At 40.4% G+C, this 18,914-nt stretch overlaps 2 protein-coding genes across 2 annotated transcripts in view; both read right to left on the reverse strand.

Annotated features, from left to right (window-relative positions):
- trmt11 (tRNA methyltransferase 11 homolog) overlaps positions 1-14,721 on the reverse strand; it is a 94,134-nt gene extending 79,413 nt beyond the window's left edge. The window contains exons 1-13 of the mRNA XM_079562158.1: positions 14,638-14,721; positions 14,366-14,431; positions 14,213-14,286; positions 14,021-14,102; positions 13,856-13,948; positions 13,652-13,786; positions 13,392-13,548; positions 13,240-13,320; positions 12,489-12,653; positions 12,350-12,419; positions 12,120-12,254; positions 10,162-10,282; positions 7,211-7,418 (exon numbers count right to left, since the gene is read on the reverse strand). Coding sequence (XP_079418284.1) covers positions 7,278-7,418; positions 10,162-10,282; positions 12,120-12,254; positions 12,350-12,419; positions 12,489-12,653; positions 13,240-13,320; positions 13,392-13,548; positions 13,652-13,786; positions 13,856-13,948; positions 14,021-14,102; positions 14,213-14,286; positions 14,366-14,431; positions 14,638-14,715 — 1,398 coding nt within the window. The 5' untranslated portion in view covers positions 14,716-14,721 and the 3' untranslated portion in view covers positions 7,211-7,277. The remainder of the gene's footprint in view (positions 1-7,210; positions 7,419-10,161; positions 10,283-12,119; positions 12,255-12,349; positions 12,420-12,488; positions 12,654-13,239; positions 13,321-13,391; positions 13,549-13,651; positions 13,787-13,855; positions 13,949-14,020; positions 14,103-14,212; positions 14,287-14,365; positions 14,432-14,637) is intronic.
- Positions 14,722-15,633: 912 nt separating this feature from the next.
- hint3 (histidine triad nucleotide binding protein 3) lies at positions 15,634-17,648 on the reverse strand. Its single transcript, XM_079561175.1, has 5 exons — positions 17,480-17,648; positions 17,125-17,242; positions 16,968-17,037; positions 16,755-16,881; positions 15,634-15,952 (listed from the first exon to the last, which is right to left on the reverse strand). The coding sequence occupies exons 1-5, from the start codon at positions 17,606-17,608 to the stop codon at positions 15,905-15,907; spliced, it is 492 nt and encodes a 163-aa protein (XP_079417301.1). The 5' UTR covers positions 17,609-17,648; the 3' UTR covers positions 15,634-15,904.
- Between the last annotated feature and the right edge of the window lie 1,266 nt (positions 17,649-18,914).

Raw genomic sequence — 18,914 nt, forward strand, 5'->3', positions numbered from 1 at the left:
TGAGTCTGCTTTTTATTACAGGTTTTAACTTTTCCTATTTAGCCTTTCTTTAGCATAGGATAAATGAATGTTAGAGTCACAGCTCTTAAAATAAAGAGTGATGCTGAAAAGGTATAAAAGAGAGAGTGAACTTCAGAAGAAAGTCAAATTGAATGCTTTTAATGCCAGTTTGAATGCCCAAATACTACATTTTACAAATACAACATATTAAATTTGTTAAGATTTGCAAGCATTTCATCAAACAGAGGAAAGGAAATTTGTGTGGTCAAGCCAAAATATGTTTTAACCTCTTAACCACCACTTCAATAAAGTGTATTTTCTCCTGTTCGGCTTTACCCAAATTCAAAAGCTTCTTGATTGAGCTCTTACAGCCAATATACCAGTCTAACACCTCATTTGAAAGCTAAGATCTATAAAAGTGACCTAAATGGATCTTTTTCCTCGCCGTGTTGTCATAACTTTTTTGTCGACTTTTCGTACATTTTTAATTACTTTTTTATCACTTTTTCATCACGTCATGTTTTTGCTCCTCTTTTGTTGCTCTTTTGTCACTTTTTTGTAGCGTTTTAATCCTCATTTTCGTCGCTATTTTTTTCAAGAAGCTTTTGGATTTGGGTAAAGCAAAACTGGAGAAAATAAGCTCGGTTCAGGTGGGGGTTAAGAGGTCAAACCATAATTCTGGTATTTTTGATGAACTTGAAAATAGCTGAGCACTGTCATAATTTTCCAGTTAGAATCAAATTTAATGCGTTTTAAAGACATTTAGGGCCTCGATTTTGGCAGAATTCATTTAATGACATTTAATGCCTTTTAAGGCCCCGCAGAAACCCTGACACGCTTATATTCACTATTACTTTCATAGTCCCATTATAAACTAGATTGTCTTAACAAATAAAAAGTTAAAGTGTTCTTTGGTGAACTAGGTCCTTCTTGGTTCTGGCTAATAAAGGTCAGTCTAAAGTCAGAATTACAAGGCTTCAAAAGATATTTCGCATTTAGGTTTATCACATCTTGAACACAGTCATTTTTAGGGCTTTTGTCGCAATACAACACCTATCACAATACCGAAGGCTTGATACGATGCGGACAATGTACTCTTTTGCACAAATTATTATGATTCATCGACATAACGAACTTTACCATGAAATAATCGAATGAGAAAGTCAACAAGTACAAGTATTCCGATACAATATTCTGATATGGTTTCCGATACGATAAGTGTATCACAACAGACGTATTGCGATATATTACGAAACGATATTCTGTCCCAGCCGTGGTCATTATCCTGTATATGTAGCCATAGGAGAAGTTCTGTGCACTTTAGTTTGAATATGAGGAGCAGTGAGTGTAGCCACAGACACACTAACACCTGCAGTGAGCTCCGGTGGCTGGCTGCTGCTTGGCAGATCTCCAAAACTGTCTGGAGCTTGAATTAGGTGCTAAGAGTGTAATAAAGCCTCACACCAAACTTCAGAAATCAGGACATGACACCTTCAGCAAAGCTTTTATAATCATTTGCCAAAAACAAAGTGGCCAGTCAATGGTAGGCATAATAGCACCTGACAATGCAGCTTTCATGTGGCTTATCTAGAAGACTTTGTTGTTCTGCACTAGTGCGTATTTTAGACCTCAGTGCCAAGAATAGTTGATGAAAGGGTTCAGAACAAATTTAAGTTTTCACCAAAACTTGAAGGGGATGCATGTTACACGGTCTTTTGTATTTGAAGTTAAGCTATAGAGGCAATTCTTTCTTAAACTGTTCTTTTAGGGCAGTTATCGAGGATATGCAGGTGATGTCACAGCATGGATACCGATACATTAGGTATTAAAAAAAAAACAAGACTTAATTACATTTATCTTGCAGGTGTAAGTGCTTTTTTGGGGGGTGGTCTTGGTTCCATCAACAGAGGGAGAAATGTCCTGGAAAGCCCCTATGTCCCAAACCATAGAGATATCAGCTTAACAAACACAAGGCCTGCACACACGCAGAAGCTTACACAAACACACATTTTATTTATTTACATCCAAAAACCCCAAAATGTTCAACAAAAGCCGTGCCGGGACGAAATAAAGAACTACGACAACAAACTTTTCATCATGCTACAGAATATCCAAACAGCAAACAAGTGGGACCAATTTCCTACTGGCTTCTCATTACACTACTCTATAGATTATAACATGCACCACATGTTGGCACGAGGTGGGAGTTAACTTGTCCCCCCCCCCCCCATAATGGCAGTATCAGGAAGTTAGGAAAATAACACTCTCATATATTTGGGTTTTAAGCTGCGTATCACGGCAACCGACACAAGCAAGATCTTTAGTGGTCAGCAGATTGTTTATGGTTTTTGCAGCGAGAGGAGGTAGCCTAGCAACATTGTTTTAAAAAAGGAGCAGGAGAGTAAAAGAAGAAAAATAAACAACATCTTTTGTGGTTTGTTTGAGAATGCAGTGTTTTTGTGTTAATCTGCCCATAACACGGAGTTTATATTACCCATTTACAACGCTTCCAAGAGCCCGCATCCTGCTCAACGAGATTCAAGTAGTATCCAAGTCGAGCTCCTTATGATATGTTAAACAAACTGCCGAGTGAGTTTGGATGAAGAAAAGAACAAAATGTTTAATGGCCTATATTGCCTTATATCTTTTCAGTTTGCGGGGTTGTTTTAAGCCACGGTTAGAGGCTTTCTTCTTTTTAAAAAAATTAAGAAAATATTGGAAATGAGATTGATCCACAGTTTGAGATAAGATTAACCATAAAGAATACATCTTCCTTGTGCAACATGAGAGGAAAGATAAAGGAGAAGCACATGAGGGCACACACAGGCATAGAAAGAGATGCAGGTGGATCAAGTAAGCACTAAGCACCCTCACCTGTGCAGAGGAGCAGGTGTGATGGGGGTGACTCGAGCATTGGTCTTTCTTCAAGCAGAAAACTTGATCATGATGCGTGTATCCTGGCCCTGATAAGGCCCCAGCAACAGGGCCTTCCAAGAAAGAACAATATTATAATCTACAACAATAATAACGGCTTAAAGTGAAACATGTAGTAGACATGGAATACAAGGCGATTGGTAGTTCTCATCTGTTTGAAACTGTCATATTTTTCATCTTCCACTCCATGGCACGGTGGTGCAGTTTGCATGTTCTCCCCGTGTTTGTGTAGGTTTCCTCTGGGTACTCCCCCTAACACTCAAAACATGTACAATAGGTGAATGCTCCAGCCAGATGTTTCTGACCATTAGCCTGGCTTCACATCTGGAGATGGGTTCCCAAGCGCCGGCCCACGCTGGCTGCTCACTGCTGGATGAGGATGGGTCCAAATGCAGAGAGGAATTTCTCTACAGAGATAAATCAAACTTAACTCCCAATAACTCAGTAATAAGATGGACACAACGTGACAGAATCACATTGTTTTCAAATGTGTTCTTTTCTTGCAGACTGGAGGAAGCTTACTGTAGAATAGTAACATGAGAAGGCAATGCCTACTCAAACACAACGAGCAGGCCCAGCACTAAATACACCATAAAACCAGGACTAAACCAGGTCTAAAATTGGACTAAAATACAGTGGTATGTATCAGTATGGGCCCCCTTTAACTTGTCGACATTATGCCATACTATGGACCATAAACATAAATCTATTTAATTGAAATGTTATGTGAAAGACACACTCTCCACAAATATGACCTTTATGGAGTGGAATTTTTAAAAGAAAACCATAAGAAGTCCCATTTTCTGCCACCATGTGACCTCCATGTGGCTTCTGGCAAACAGAAAACGGGAGTTCTTATGATTTTCTTTCAAAAATGGCTTGTTCTAGCCACTCTGCCATAAAGGCCAGATTTGTGCAGTGTACATCTAATAGTTGTCCCGTGTACAGTTTCCCCCACCTGAGCTGCAGCTCTCTGCAGTTCATTCAGGGTCATCATAGGCTTCTTGGTAACAGCTCTGGCCAGTGCTGTCCTTGTTCGGTCAGTAAGTTTAGGAGGACAGCCGTGTCTTTGCAGTGATACCATACTCTTTCCATTCCTGGATGGTGTATTTAACTATACTTTATGTTTATGGTCCATAGTATGGCAAAATGTCGAAAAGTTAAAGGCTGGCCCATACTTATGCAAACCACTGTATGTACAAACTGGGTGTAAACCATAAAATTATCTCTACTTAAAATGAATAAAGTCTAAAAATGCAGATGGCCCTTATTACCACCAGGCAGGTGTACACTCAAGTCCATAAGAGTGATTTAAACCAATATTCTTCCTGTGTTATTAGAGATTTCCTTTGGCAGCTGCTGTTTCCTTCCATATTAAAAATACTGAATACTGAACTTATTAACATGACCTGAGGAGTTGGGCATGTGTCTATATTTATCCAAGAGGACTTGTTTTATTATTCAAGTTGCTTCCAGGCTGGTATTAGACTGAGGCCACAGAGGAAAACACTTCAATAAACAAATGGCCTCTTAAATATCATGTATAGTGCCCTTTTTAGGGAGACTTTATAACCTTCGGAAAGGGGGAAATGTGTCACTGCCGCCCCGTCTGCCATCTTGGCTCTGAGTGTGTCTGTGCAGCAGTGGGTCCGTGTCTGCTGCACCCACTTGGCAGTTAGGAGTCATTAAAATGGGTGTGAGGGAGCCATCCAGCGGTTTGTGTCATTAATGAGGAACAGCCGTGACAGCCGCAGGACGCCACACAAACACAATTAGTATAAAGTGGGACGCAAATACACCCAGCGCCTGTTGACTCCGGGCGCTAGGCAAATGTGCTTATTTTTTAAAAATGAAGCAAAATTACATATATACCATCTCGTAAAAGCGTATGATTTTACAAAAATAATAGTTCTGTGCAGGAGGAAAAGAACAAATGGAGTGATCGTCAGTGGTTCATCGATATACAACTTCTAGACCATCAAAATTTGCTGAATGGTGGATTAAGTTGGTCCCTGTTGAGAAAGTGTTAAATCGACTTCAGATAGGTCATACTCTTAGGAGAATGCTCTGTGTTTGCTCTACCACAACTTAATGACATAACACCCAAAAACTGTTTGTTTACAAGCTGCATCTGAGTTGTGTGAGTTGTGTTGCAATTGCTCTGATGCTGAGGACTACACTGCAGTTAAGAGCAGACTTGCCTTTGCTCAAGGCTGTCACCTAGTGGCATATGTATTTGTAGATTGCACTTTTGGATACATAGCCTACCGTGTATAATCTAAGGTATTGCAACCATTCTTCTTCTCCAACTCTCACTTATCGCTACTTCATAAATATTCTTGACGGTTTTCCCGAAGATGGCTTGAAATTCACACAGCTGAGGGATACAGACTCCAGTGATTTGTTGCTCTATAATGGCTCTTCTCCACTGGGCTTCTCCTCCCAGACACTAGATAAGAGCTCTCACTTTACATGATCAAGCTGCAGGGCGGGGGCGTCCCGGGTGGATGAGAGTGCAGGGGTGACCTGAGGGCGGACAGGGCGAGAAAGTCTGCAGGACCCACATGTGTCGAACAACGCACAGGTGCACAGCACCTGCTCCACATGTGGCCACTTTCTCCCTTTGGTGTGAAGCTGCAGACCAGCTGTGCACATTTCTCTCTCACCCTTAACATGACACAGCTTTATAAAACAAGCCCTGACCTCAAGACATCACACTGTGTATTCTTTCAGGTTCATCCCAACTAAACGACTACATTCTGTTCATGTGTGCAGCAGAGCAAGAAGCTGCTTGATAATCCTTATTAGTCCTACAGCGTGTGCATATTAAGGGTCAGAAGTTAGGCGCAGCCCAAACTGTGTTAAGGTGAACTTTATTTCCCCCATACCAAAATGTGTCCTCTGCATTTGACCCATCCTGCGATGTCACCGGGGTGACCTGTAAGGAGCAGTGAGCGACCACAGTGCAGCGCCCTGGGAGCCATCTCCAAATGCTGGGCCAGGCTGATAATCAGAAACACCAGGCTGGAGGATTAACCAATTGTGTATGTTTTTTGGTTGAATAGGAGTTTCCTTAGGAGGTTGCAGATTTCTTCCACACTGAAAACACACTTTCCTATTAGACTGACAGTGCTCATTACCATGAATGCCACATTGAATGTTGGGCTTGAGTAGACAAATTATTTGGCCTGAGAGAGAAAGACTAAATCTTTCTAGTTCTGTAGATTCTGGTTGGTTTTCAAAACAAATTACAATTCTGCTATTTCCATTTTTGTTCAAATGTTTTTTTACCTGGGTTAAAAAAAAGTTAATGGATAAATACAAAAAAATATGTAATAGCTTTATGTTGTTTTAATGTCTGAAAATGGGAGGGATGTGTAAGCAATGGTAAACTTGAATCAGCAGTGCAGAGGTCAGTCTCAGACAAAACTAGGGGAGTTTAATCTGAGCCCACTGTTCCAAAAGAGCGAGCGGCGCCTCCTACAGGGAGTTCCCAAAGGCTGCGGGAGAGGTCAGAGGTATAGAGGGAGAGTAGATGGTGAGTTCTCCTCTTCTAATTACACTTCGCATCATTGGAGAGTCTTGAAAACATATTTCATCCCTTCAGCAGCACACGCACTTTTACAAGCCATCCACAGCCCTGAGTTAGACATTAGAAGTGCTGCGATCTAACGACATGGCCTTGTGTTGTGGTAAACACGCGTGATTTACATGTGACAAGAAGAAACGGTGAGGCGGACTGCTGCGATAAGTCAAGGCAAAAGGTTGTGTGGAGTTATTCGAGTTTCTGATGATGAGAGGCAACAAAGGGCTCTTTGGGAACTATAAACAACGCTAGCCACAAACGTTGGCGAGTTGGGTATCGAGTGATGGTGCCTGGAAGCTCTGTGCCTGAGAAGGAAGGCGAAACAGGGAAGTGTGATGGAAAGGCAGAGGCCCAAGTGATAAACACAGTAAACGAGTATAGCTGTAGACATACAGTGCGTAGAGGCCTGGTGCAGATGAATAATGAGTCCAGCTGCACGTAAACTGTGGTCAAAGACAACAAAAGCTGCTGACTAACTGCAGTGGAGCGTGGGGAGGTGGGGATGCCCTGTCATCGGGTTCAACTCGGCACCGCTTTGACAAACCTCATCCTACTGTATACATTGAGGATAAGACTTTTTTTTTGTATATTAGTTATTTTTAAACAAAAACAAATTAGTATTAAAGACCTTTTTGTTTGGTTATAATGAAAGATGCACTTAAGTTTATTTGCAATACAAGATAAAAAAAAGTTTCAGTTTTATGGTTTTCAGTTCGACCAACAAAGGTTCATTGACCTCTAGTGTCACATGGGTTCCTCACTGTCCATTGACCTCAGATGTCCCGTCCTCTTTGGTGTCTCGTTTCTTTAGTCCACTGAAATACTTCTGCCTGAAGGCATTGTGTCCCTCATATGGGCTGAAACGGGGGTCCAGTAAGTGCGCCTGGTTGTCCATGTCCTGCATACAGAAGTCCACTGGTAAAATACAGTTAAAGTACAGTTTGTTCAATAAACCATTAAAGCAAAACACTGTGAGTTTCTCTTTTCCCAGGCCTTTCAACAGCTTTAAGAAGAAATATGAGCTCCAAAATTGAGGTTAATGTTTAATGTTTGTATTGGCATTCGGTAGCTGCTGGTCAGTACAAGGATAAAGGGGGAGAAAAGGCCCAGAAAGTAAGAATAATGAGGTGATATGAGCTTTGGTGATGACTGTATTGAAGACACTCCTCGACCACCAAACGTGATCATTAATATAATAGACATTCGCTTCCTATAAGCAAAAATACTGCCAACATACAAAATATTTACACAGTGATCAAAGTGATAGAAATACAAATCCATTGAAGTTTGAAACTATTACAACAGTGTATAAAATTTGTCAAATAAGTGAAGAATTAAGAGAAAGAGATCACATTTTTTTGCCGCGTTTGCTACTGCATGACGCATTAAGATCCTAACTCCTGCCACAAGCGGTCAGTAAAGGGATCCAAAGTTTACATTTCAGCTGATTCTCCATCTGACATGGCTTTGTGACTTCATTGGTCGGGCATTTCATCTTGTGGTTTGGGGAATAAGCACTTTCCAAACCATATTTTAGATCAAACCAATGCATTGTCTTTAAGTGCTTATAACTGTGAAAAGAAAAAGGTACAAACCATCCATACCAGCTGAAACTGCCGTGCATTTGCGTTAGTGAGAGTTTGTCAGTTCATGGGAGCAATTTGAGGTTTGGAAGTTGAAAGGACGTCAGATTCAAAGATGGATTGTTTTCTGTATGTTGCAAGTAAACTGTTCAGGCCGCTTCTATGAAAGAAATGAGCCAACGAGACAGACACCAATGGCTCAGTGTCGATGGCACATAAAACACATTAAAGCAAAAGATGAGGCAGGCTGACATGTGCTCATATGTGTGTGATGCTTTTAAACATTAATCACCTCAAATAGTTAACAGAAAGTTCCAGACATTGCTTAAATTATTAAATTATTATTATGTAGCAGCCCTTTAAAGCAGTACTAAGTAACTAATGCTTCTAGAAGCCATAAGCGCCACTGCAGGTGCTGTAGCATATTGCGTTTTTTTACTCATTAATTGTCAGTGAGAGTAAATACTAGGCTGACAGAAAAGACAAAGGGAGAGGGTAATATTGTAAATAATAAGTGATGCTAGCCAACAGTTAGCTTTGCCCGTTAGCCGGTTAGCTTCTTCTTTGTGATTCTATTTGTGTGTATTGCGCCTCTGATCCAGAGCAGGGAAAGTTGCAATTGTGGTTTTCTGGCCAGAGACACCAGGGAGGAATGAAAGACCCCCCAATCATCCCATTAACACTTGTATTGCTCGCAGAGGGACTACGGAAAGGAAGTAAACAAGTTACTTAGTACTGCTTCAAAGGACCTATATCATGCAAAATCGACTTTTTGGAGCTTTTAGCCATGTTGTTATGCTCTTTCCTTATCCATAACACCCCCAGAGTAGTTTTTGGCTTAATTCACGCAGATCTCAGCAATCCTCCTGAATCCTGCAGCTGCTCCGCCCTCTCCTGGAAAACGACTGTTGTGACACGTTTTTTACATCATAGTGTCAAACAGGAAGAGCTCGACATTTTAATTTGTAAAACAGCTTTTTCATTATGTCTGTCGTAAGGAAGATAAAAACAACAAAAAAAAAAAAACATGTGCCCCTCCGGACAACACCAGCACACCCATTGAGAGTCTGAACAGATGTCATGTTTGCACAGAGCTGTGAAGATGGAGCTCTTTCTAACCTACTCTGGACATCTGTTCTTTTTTCTTACCTAACGATAATGTCATGGAGAAAAAAAAGTGCGTTTGGCAACGAGGACAGGACTTCATTCAACCTGCCAAAGTAGAGCCCACTCGTCAGAAGTTGTTTTTTCTCTCCGGGATTCGGCGACTATCACTGATATTGTGTTTTTCTGTGGCTGTCACTTGATGGATGCTTGGTGAATCTTGGCCAGAACCAAAGTGGATTAACTTTTATAACCATCGCGAGTCCCATAGTGTGATGGAGCAGCCAGGACAGAGCAGTGAGTCAATCAAAACATGTGTTAGCCATTTATGAAGCTGCGTTGCAGATGTCAACTCCTTATAACTGCATTGTGAAGTAACTTCACTTATTGCTGTGTTTTTTAAAATGTATACTATAGTAAACTATTTTATGAGTGGGGGAGGAGTTAACTGAATCGAAGCACTGGGTCTTCCGAGTTTGAAAAATACCTCCAGAAAATACTTATATTAATCACAAAAATGAGTACTCCATAGTGGTAGTGGTACAATATCTCATATATATGCCTATACTTTACTTTGGAATTGCAAAAATAGCATGATACAGATCCTCTAAATTATTCATTTCATTATTTTCCATTCGTGAAGCGCCTACAGTGATGATCACCCTAAACATTTTTATTAAAAGAGAACATCTTTAGGTCTATACGGTAAATTAGCGAATTGCCCATGATATAATAATCATATAATATATAATAAACAATTAACAATAAACACATCCTGTGATGCTTGTTGTAATAGTGTAGCTTTACAAGGTTAATGCTTCTGAACTTGTTTAAAATGTGCACAGAGAGGCTTTATTTCAAAACAGATCTCGATTTTTTCTTCTTTTTTTTTATCGTGCAGCCCTGGCAGCGACTGTTATCTTGGTGCATAAAGATGTAAACTCTTGCACTCACCTCTGGCTCTTTGACCTTCTCCATAGTGATCAGGCGCCGAGACGTGTGACTGGACAGCACCTGCTCACAGTTACTGATGAGCTGCAGACATGGATGAAGGGGAACGATCTCCTCAGAGTAGCTGAAAAAGACAAACATTTAGTCCCCGTTTTAAAACAGCTGGAGAGAAGCTGTAATTTCTTCTGCAGTTTCGTTTGCTTGTTTGTTTGCCATGCCAACGTTTTGGGGAAAGAGATTTTTATATTGTTTTCCGAAACAAATATATTTATTTCAAAAAGAGATCTTGTAGTCTGAAAACATCACCACACTTTTAAAATGACTAAGGAGGAAGAGTGTGCACTAAAGGTGGAAAAAGTGACCCTCGAGCCTGAGCGCAGAGTCTGTCATCACTAGGCCGGTCAGGGTTAGGGCCTATTAACACTCAGTGATGTATGTGTTTGCATATTTGCGTCAGGAGCACTTTCTCCTGACCGCTGCCGCCTCAGAGACAGATTTGTGCATCACTGTTTGTCTGTGCAGTTGCTATGGCAGCGACGGGGCCTCTGATGTTTGGCCGTCCCTGTGACTGCAGCCGAGATTTAGCCAAAAGATAATTCTCTGAACCAATCAGGGGCAGGGACTAGGGCTGCTCAAATGTGGATTGCTACGTTAAAAGATGAAAGAGGTTTCTAACTTGGAATTACTCAGGGGAAAAAAAAACATTGCATTGTCGAAGACGCCTCTAAACAGTAATGGATTCAGTCCGAAACAAAAGACACCAATTAAGCCCCTCCCTCTCCCACTCACCCTATTCATAGCAACCTATAGACGAAGTGCTTGTGAGATTTCTGATGTCTAACAATTGTTATTTGATCAGATCTTACAGTCAAACCTTTGGTGTCAATGGGGATATTCACATATTTTTTTGCAGAACTGTTCCAAAGGCAAAAAGGTGAATTTACTGTCCAACATATGCCTTCGAAAACGCAGATGTTGTTGAATGTACATGTTTTCATTGTATTATTTTGTAGAAGTCTCTGCCACCTGCAGTTGCCCTCGATCACCTGCCCATTAACAACATTGTACTCTCTCTCCACCATCGGATTTACCCCAGAGCCTGAAATAACCCAGCTCTGTTGCGATTCACTGGAAAACACTGACAAATCTTCCAAACAGCTGGATGCCACTTTTATCATTCTTGCAGATGTTACACAGTATTGCATGCTCACTGCAGTATTTAAACAATATGTACGTGAACCTTCCATAATTTACTGTACATGCCTGCCCCCTAGTGGATTGTCATTTGTAAAGAACATAATACAACACTCAACATAAAATTAGCTAACCACGAACCTCTTTACCACCGCCTGAATCGAGCAAGTTTTCTCCAGTTTCCCAAATCTAAAAGCTTCATTAACAAAGTGTCAAAACAGCGACAAAAACAAGGATGAAAATGCAACAAAAAAAAGACAAAGGAAGCGACAAAAACACGAATAAAAAGAGCCACAGAAACATGCCAGAAAACAACAATAACACAGTAAAAAACATGACTAAAAAGTGACAAAAATGTGGCAAATAAACTACACAAGATAAAAAAAAGGAATGAAAACACGACAAAAATGTGACAAAAACGCAGCACAAAAAAAAGTCACGATCTTTCAAGCTTTCCAATGAGGCGTCACGCTGGCCTATAGGCTGCACGCTCCAGTGGAGAAGCTTTTAGATTAGGTTAAAGCCGAACTGGAGAATATACGCTTGATTACGGCGGGAACTAAAGGGGCATTAAAAACACTATCTTCTTTTTACTAATTCAGCTCTTTTTTTTTTTAAATACTGAACTGAAGGATAGAAAAATGAATTGAATATTTAGAAAGGCAAAATCTTCAGAATTATGAACTCATTGTGGTTGAGCTAAATAAACTCTTTAAAGATTATCAGCCACACCAATCATTTTCCATTAAAACGGTCTTTGTTCTTACTCCGGTCTGTAGACAGGCAGCCAGTAGACGAGCCTTCCCCCCAGGACCAGGTGATGTGCAGAGAAGCTCAACAAGTCTTTAAAGATGTCACTGAGATGATACGCCTGAGATACAGGGACGTGCGACTCAGCGTATCTGCGGGAGAAAGTTACAACATCAGCTGCACTGAAGACGCTTCACGATGAGATGATGAGAGACTTATGTTATATCCCTGCATCTGGTGAACTTACACGGCATCGCCAGGCTTCATGTCTTTATGTGAGCCCGTTCTCCTCGTCGATTCGCGGATACCGTACGGCGCTACCAGAGACAACATTATTTAAATACTTTAGCACAACCTTGGGCTGTTGTATTTGTAGAGAGACCTACGATCAGTAATGATGGCGTCAAACAGAGCAGTCTTTCGCCACACTGGCTTAGACGCATCCGACAGCATCACATCTAAATACAGCTTCTCCGTGCCGTACTGCCGCAGGTTAGCTCTTATGTTTTCATCCGGTCCTCTCCACTTCTGGTTTTTACGACATGACCGACCTTAAAGAGACAAACAGCATAACCAACTTCCAAACTGAATGCAAATTAAAAGGATTTATTATACGGCTCTTCACAATGCAAGAAGAACGCTCCATTGATTTGAATGGAATTTTCCAACATTCTACCGGTCATTATTTTCTGATAGAGGACCTCGGGGAAAAATAATGACCGCTGCCAATGGCAATGGAGTTGGCGCTTGTAAGACAGGCCTTTCATATCACTCCGCACGTCGTAGTAGAGGACACTATCTCTGTCCTCGTGCCTGCGAGAGAAGTTGGGGGAATCGCTCGTAAAGTTCACGGGAGTCCGACTTTCAGATTCACCACCATTCCTCCTCTGAAACTGCACCTTCAACTAAGTACTAAATAAACCTTTCGGACTTCATAAAAGTGTATTAAGTTTATTTTGTGTGTGTTCAGTTGGCAAATAGGCGTATAATAAACGGGATAATGTATAAAACGCTGGTCATTATCGGGAAAACAAGTACCTTCAGGGCGGAACAAGACCGGTTTGCCCCGTCTGTACCTATTTTCCCGATAATGACCAGCGTTCTATACATTATCCCTTACATAAAATGGAAGCTTACCCTTTCCGTGAATGATATTGTAATCAATGTCTGTTCCAAAAACATAGGCACCAAACTGTGAGCAAGCAACCAGGAGACTCCCTACGACGCACAAACACATACTTTACCATCAAATATTTACTTCTTCACATCAAGCCATAGATATGCCTTACCTGTACCCACAAAAGGATCAAAAACAACATCGTTTTGTTTTACTTTCGCATGGTTAGCCATGATGAAAGAAAGCCCTGCGTCCATGCTAGTATTTCCGATGAAGTGCCTGTTCTTTACACTGTGCGATTGAATCAGTTCTCGTTGTCCGTCTGCAATCTGTAGAGAAGAAAAATTATCTAGATATGTTGCCGTTCACAATAACTGTCGCTTATATCTCTATACAACTGATAACTATGTGGTTATTAATGTGTTTTCTCACCCAACGACCAAAATAAACATATTCAGGGTCCTCTGGGATGTTGTTGGGATCTGTGCCATAATCCTCAAGTAGACAGAAGACATGTTGTGGACTCTTGAGGCTGACTGTTCCTTCAAAGGGAAGATACTCCATTGCCTAAAGAGAAACATGTGAGGTGTATTAAAAATGATTGTGCAAATATGGGAGTTTGTAAAACAGGCTTACATCTATCCTTTTTATCCTGTCTGCGAATTCCAGAGTCTTGTTGAAAGTGTAAACATTGATCCTGTAAGTGGAGTGTTGGTGCATGAACGGTCTCTGTATCAGACAAAAACATCATCAATTTTGCGTTTTTATGTAAAGATATCCATATGGTTCAGCATCGCGGACCATGTTTTCTGTTGGGAACTTTAAGAGGGAGGTTTTGAGTTCACTGTGCGTTCGTCCGTGGCCCCAAAGTTCATATGCGGATCTGAAAGAAACGACAGACGGAAAGACTGAACAGTAATTAAACGCACAACATCAAACTGGCACAACTTAGTACATAAAAATTATAATAAATAACTGCATGAATCTACTGACTTGGCACAGACAGATCTGGCCATGACAGCTTTAACATCTTCTTCACACAAGCCATCCAAACACCAGAAAGGAGCCTGCAAGATAAACCAAAAAAAATATATGTATCCAAAGTGGAGATCTGTGAAAATATGAATAAAAAGAAAATTTGCGCACCGTTTCTTTGAAGTTTACATTTGTGTTGAACGATTTTCTTCCTAGAGCGAGCAGGCTTTCAATCTCCTGATGAAACAAAATGTCAAATATGAGCAAAAACCAAGATATCCACATAGATCTTCGAGGCTTCTCCCCATTTTCTCTAACGGCTATACAGTAAATGACACAGGGTTTGTTAATGTTACAGACTCGCACGCGCTAGCACAGCGATCAGTTCGTCATCACTATTATACATCACATCGTACAATAAAATTATTACTTATGTTCATTACCGGTAACCTGAAATCTAAGTTATCTTGAGCAAGATGCAATAAATACTGACGGCACGAGCGGCTCATGTTGGCCGCCATGTTTGGTGTCACCTCAAAATAAGTCCGACTTGAAACAACCGTTTTGATTTTAATTTTTCCACAATGTAAATGTGTCTGAAAGCTGCATTATGCAACTTTTTATGCGGAAATAACTTCATACCTTCGCCTTTGCGTCCCATCCTGATGGCTTCTAGAAGCTATAGGATCATTTTTGAAAGTTTTTTTTCTGGTAGGTTTTCTGAATGGAATTCCATCAACAGTGGAAAACTACTAGAAACCTTAAAAAAAAAAAAAAGGAAAAATCTACAGGCCACCGGCATGGAAAGTAAAGGCTACCACCGATGCAGCCACTGTGTCACTGAGGTAAAAATACACACTGATGTTTTTTTTGCATAAAGTTCCATAATGCATCTTTAAGTTAAAACTATGTGGAAAAGTTAGCTCCACATATATAAAGACGAATGCCATCTTATTGTTTTCATTGTAATGATCTATTGTTATTTATTTTCCTGGATTTGTTTTGCCTTTTTATTATCATTGACTTCAAGGAAACACTGGAATTTGTTAACATTTTTAAGAAAACCCCAAAGGCCCCACCGATGTGATAGAGATAAAAGTAAATAAATGGTACAAGTAAAACCTAAACACATTCATACAGCATTTATTTTGCATCATTCCACAAAGTGCATAAAACAACTGTTATATATATATTACATTATTATAATCTGATTGTATCATATAGTGCAGACCTTTGGCAATAAATATTTAGTCCATGCATCATAAAACAATGGAATCAAAACATGTTTAATATTTTAAAAGTCAATAAGTCAGTGATCTTTTGGTTCAGATATATTTAAAAAAAAAAATCAATACTAAAATATAACAATTAATTGAATAAGCTTTCAACTGAGCACAAAGTAGTTCTAAATGTGTTTCTTATATCCTCATTTCAGAGAGTAATTCACAAACATTAAACCCTGTAATTGATCCATGACCTTGATCGCATTTAGTGATAAAACAATTTGTTATTGTATAAAATCAATATATATATATTAAGAAAATTTAAAAAACAGTTAATGCTTTTTAAAACAAAAAGCTGAGAGGCTAAATAAAATCCTCTACTTATAATAGATACTTCAGGCAATCACTAAATTTGTACAATCAAATGCCTATCACGAGGTAAGAGGTGTCATCCATTAGTCCGTGCACTGATGTCCTGACGGTGGAATCATTTTGTCTCTGCCTTTGTGTTTAGAAGCTCGATCAGCTGATCTGCCTGAAAAAAGAACAAAGAACTCATGTAAAAACAAAAAACACACCCTGTTATTATGTGATACCTTTCAGGATCAGCTTTAGTAACTTGGGATACATTGTCTAATGTAGTTCACAAGAATAATATATGTTTATACAATTATAGCCTACACCAGTGGTTCTCAAACTGTGGTATGTGCACCACTGGTGGTACTTGGGCTTCTTCAGGTGGTTTTCAGAATCATCTTCAACTTTACCCTTTATTAATTAGGATTATGGATTCTGTGTGTTTCTGGTTAAAACATGGTTTTCATCCTGTGCAGCAGATACTCTCATGATCCAGGCTTATGGCAGAACAAAGTCAGCGCCATGAATTTAAGTTCAAGCTCTGACAATTTGCTGGATGTCTCTCCCCGCTCTTCACCCCCTTCTCATCCAGATCATGTTGAATAGTGAATACAGCCTAGTACGAACCCAGAAAAAGTCAAATTCAGGTAGCTTTTTGTACCCTTTTGAGAAGAAGCTCAATGAAGAGGTGGTACTGGGTTTGAAAAGTTTGAAAAGTGATGAGTGAGTACAGCATATTGCAAACACCAGCATTTATTTGTTATGTGTTTCTCAGTTACTTGGGACCAAGACACTGACCATGATAGAATGGGAACCACACAAACGCTGCGGGTTTGGAGAAGCTTGAACTCAGGGGTCAGACCCTTTCACTTTGCTATATTTTTTACTTCTTGTGAACAAATGTGTATCCATTATACTCTATATACACTGAAAAATATACAAGTATTGCTATTACTATCACAATAGTTGCAAGGACTCACTGTTATAAACCAGTAGGAGTTGAGTCGGTACACGAGACGAGACATGAAGCCCATTTGACTGACAGGGGCCAGGACGTGCAGGTGCAGGTGAGTGACTGAGCAGAATGGAGGCCAATGGAAACCAAACCTGCAACATACACGGCCATTTGAAATGTCCAGACTTTGTTTCAGTATTTCTTTGCACTGTGTTCAAACTGTTTAGGTGAGACTCACCTTACGTCACTGAGGTCTGTTACATTGTTTTTCTCCAACATTTCCTTTCCTAAGTCAACCAATCGCTTTACTGCAAAATATAAAGACACACAGTATGACTTCTCTCATGTAGCCTGTATAGGTTTGGAAGAAAGATTATTATCTAAAGTAGACTCACTTAAAGGCACGTGCTCTTTGCTGAGAGACTTGCAGTTGCCAACATGTTTCGTTGGCACCACTAGATAATGATGTGAAGCTGCTGGTCTGATGTCTTTAAAACAACTTATTTCTTCATCCTGGGATAAAGATAAAACAAAGGCTATCATTTACACATGCTTTGCTTTAAAGTGAAAACAAAATTTTAAAAAACAACTGTGCTCCATTGCATGCATTACACCATGAAACAAATAACCCCCAACCGGATTCAAAATAAAAACCAAAATAGGCAGAAGTAGAAAATCACATTATTGGTTGACATGCTAAAGCTAAGCTAACCCCCTCATTAACATGTAGGGTATATGTCTCTGTCTTACACAGTGAAGAAGCTCCGTTCCCATCTCCTTATTTACAATTTTGCAGAAAATACATTTCTTGTCATAATCTCCGGGTCCAGCGGGATTAGATTTAGGAATATCCACCTGAGGAGCCTCTGATTCTGCCATCGTCCTGCAAAAATGATCAACTAAATAGGCAGGAAACGTAATCGACAGCAGAGACCATCGAGCGCTCACAATGAAGGAAAAACAAGTGAATGTCGAGCACTAAAAGAAAGTACCGCTAGAGGGCGACATGTCTCATTAATAATGAACAGAACATGGATAAAAGATAGAAACCTATATAATTCAATGATAGAAACAGACTGTAAACGGAATATGAGAGAAAACCCCCACCCCATGGAAATATACACCCCCAGAGTGTTTTGTTTTCTGAACATGGCACGACATCAATATGCGCTGACGCGGATGTGACGGTGAAAACAATCACTAGATAGTGGTTTTGCCTGTGAATGCCAGATCGTGTTCGATAAATTGAGTTTTTCTCAGTAAATCATGCCTAAAAGCTGTTGTGCGGTTTATAATAATGTTAGTAATACATTGCGTTATTCATTCACTTGGTGGTGGTAAACTACTATTGTAGCCACAGCTGCCCTGGGGTAGTCTGACAGAAGCGAGGCAATCAGTATGTGCCATCGGGCCCCTCCGCGTTTATTTATCGTCATATAGACATTTATTAATGAAAAAGAAAGCGACTGTGAGACTTTATGCGATTTTATTGGGAGAGGGAAAGTTCTCACTTGTGAGTTTGAAGAAGCTAAATTATATAATGTAAATCCGACATATTTGAATCTGAATTACTTTGTTAACTCATAAGGGAACATTCAGTCGGTGAGGGTGAGGGCGAGTGTCTGAGTCACAGTTCGAATTTCTCTGATGAGTGAACCTCTGATGGTGCCCTCACTGAGGCCTGAGTGAGGCCTCCCTCACTCCCTCACTCACTCACTCACTCACTCATTCACTCATTTACTCACTCACTCCCTCACTCACTCACTCACTCACTCACTCACTCACTCACTCACTCACTCACTCACTCACTCACTCACTCACTCACTCACTCCCTCACTCACTCACTCACTCACTCACTCATTCACTCATTTACTCACTCACTCCCTCACTCACTCACTCACTCACTCACTCACTCACTCACTCACTCACTCACTCACTCACTCACTCACTCACTCACTCACTCACTCACTCATTCACTCATTTACTCACTCACTCCCTCACTCACTCACTCACTCACTCACTCACTCACTCACTCACTCACTCACTCACTCACTCACTCACTCACTCCCTCACTCACTCACTCACTCACTCACTCACTCACGCAGGCTTCCTGGTGTTACCTAACGGTCTTCAATGCCAGTCAGGCCCCTCCCTGCAGCTGCCGAGATGTGGCGGGACTGGGCAG

This window comes from Gobius niger (assembly GCF_951799975.1).
Source record: "Gobius niger genome assembly, chromosome: 8".
NCBI lineage: Eukaryota > Metazoa > Chordata > Actinopteri > Gobiiformes > Gobiidae > Gobius > Gobius niger.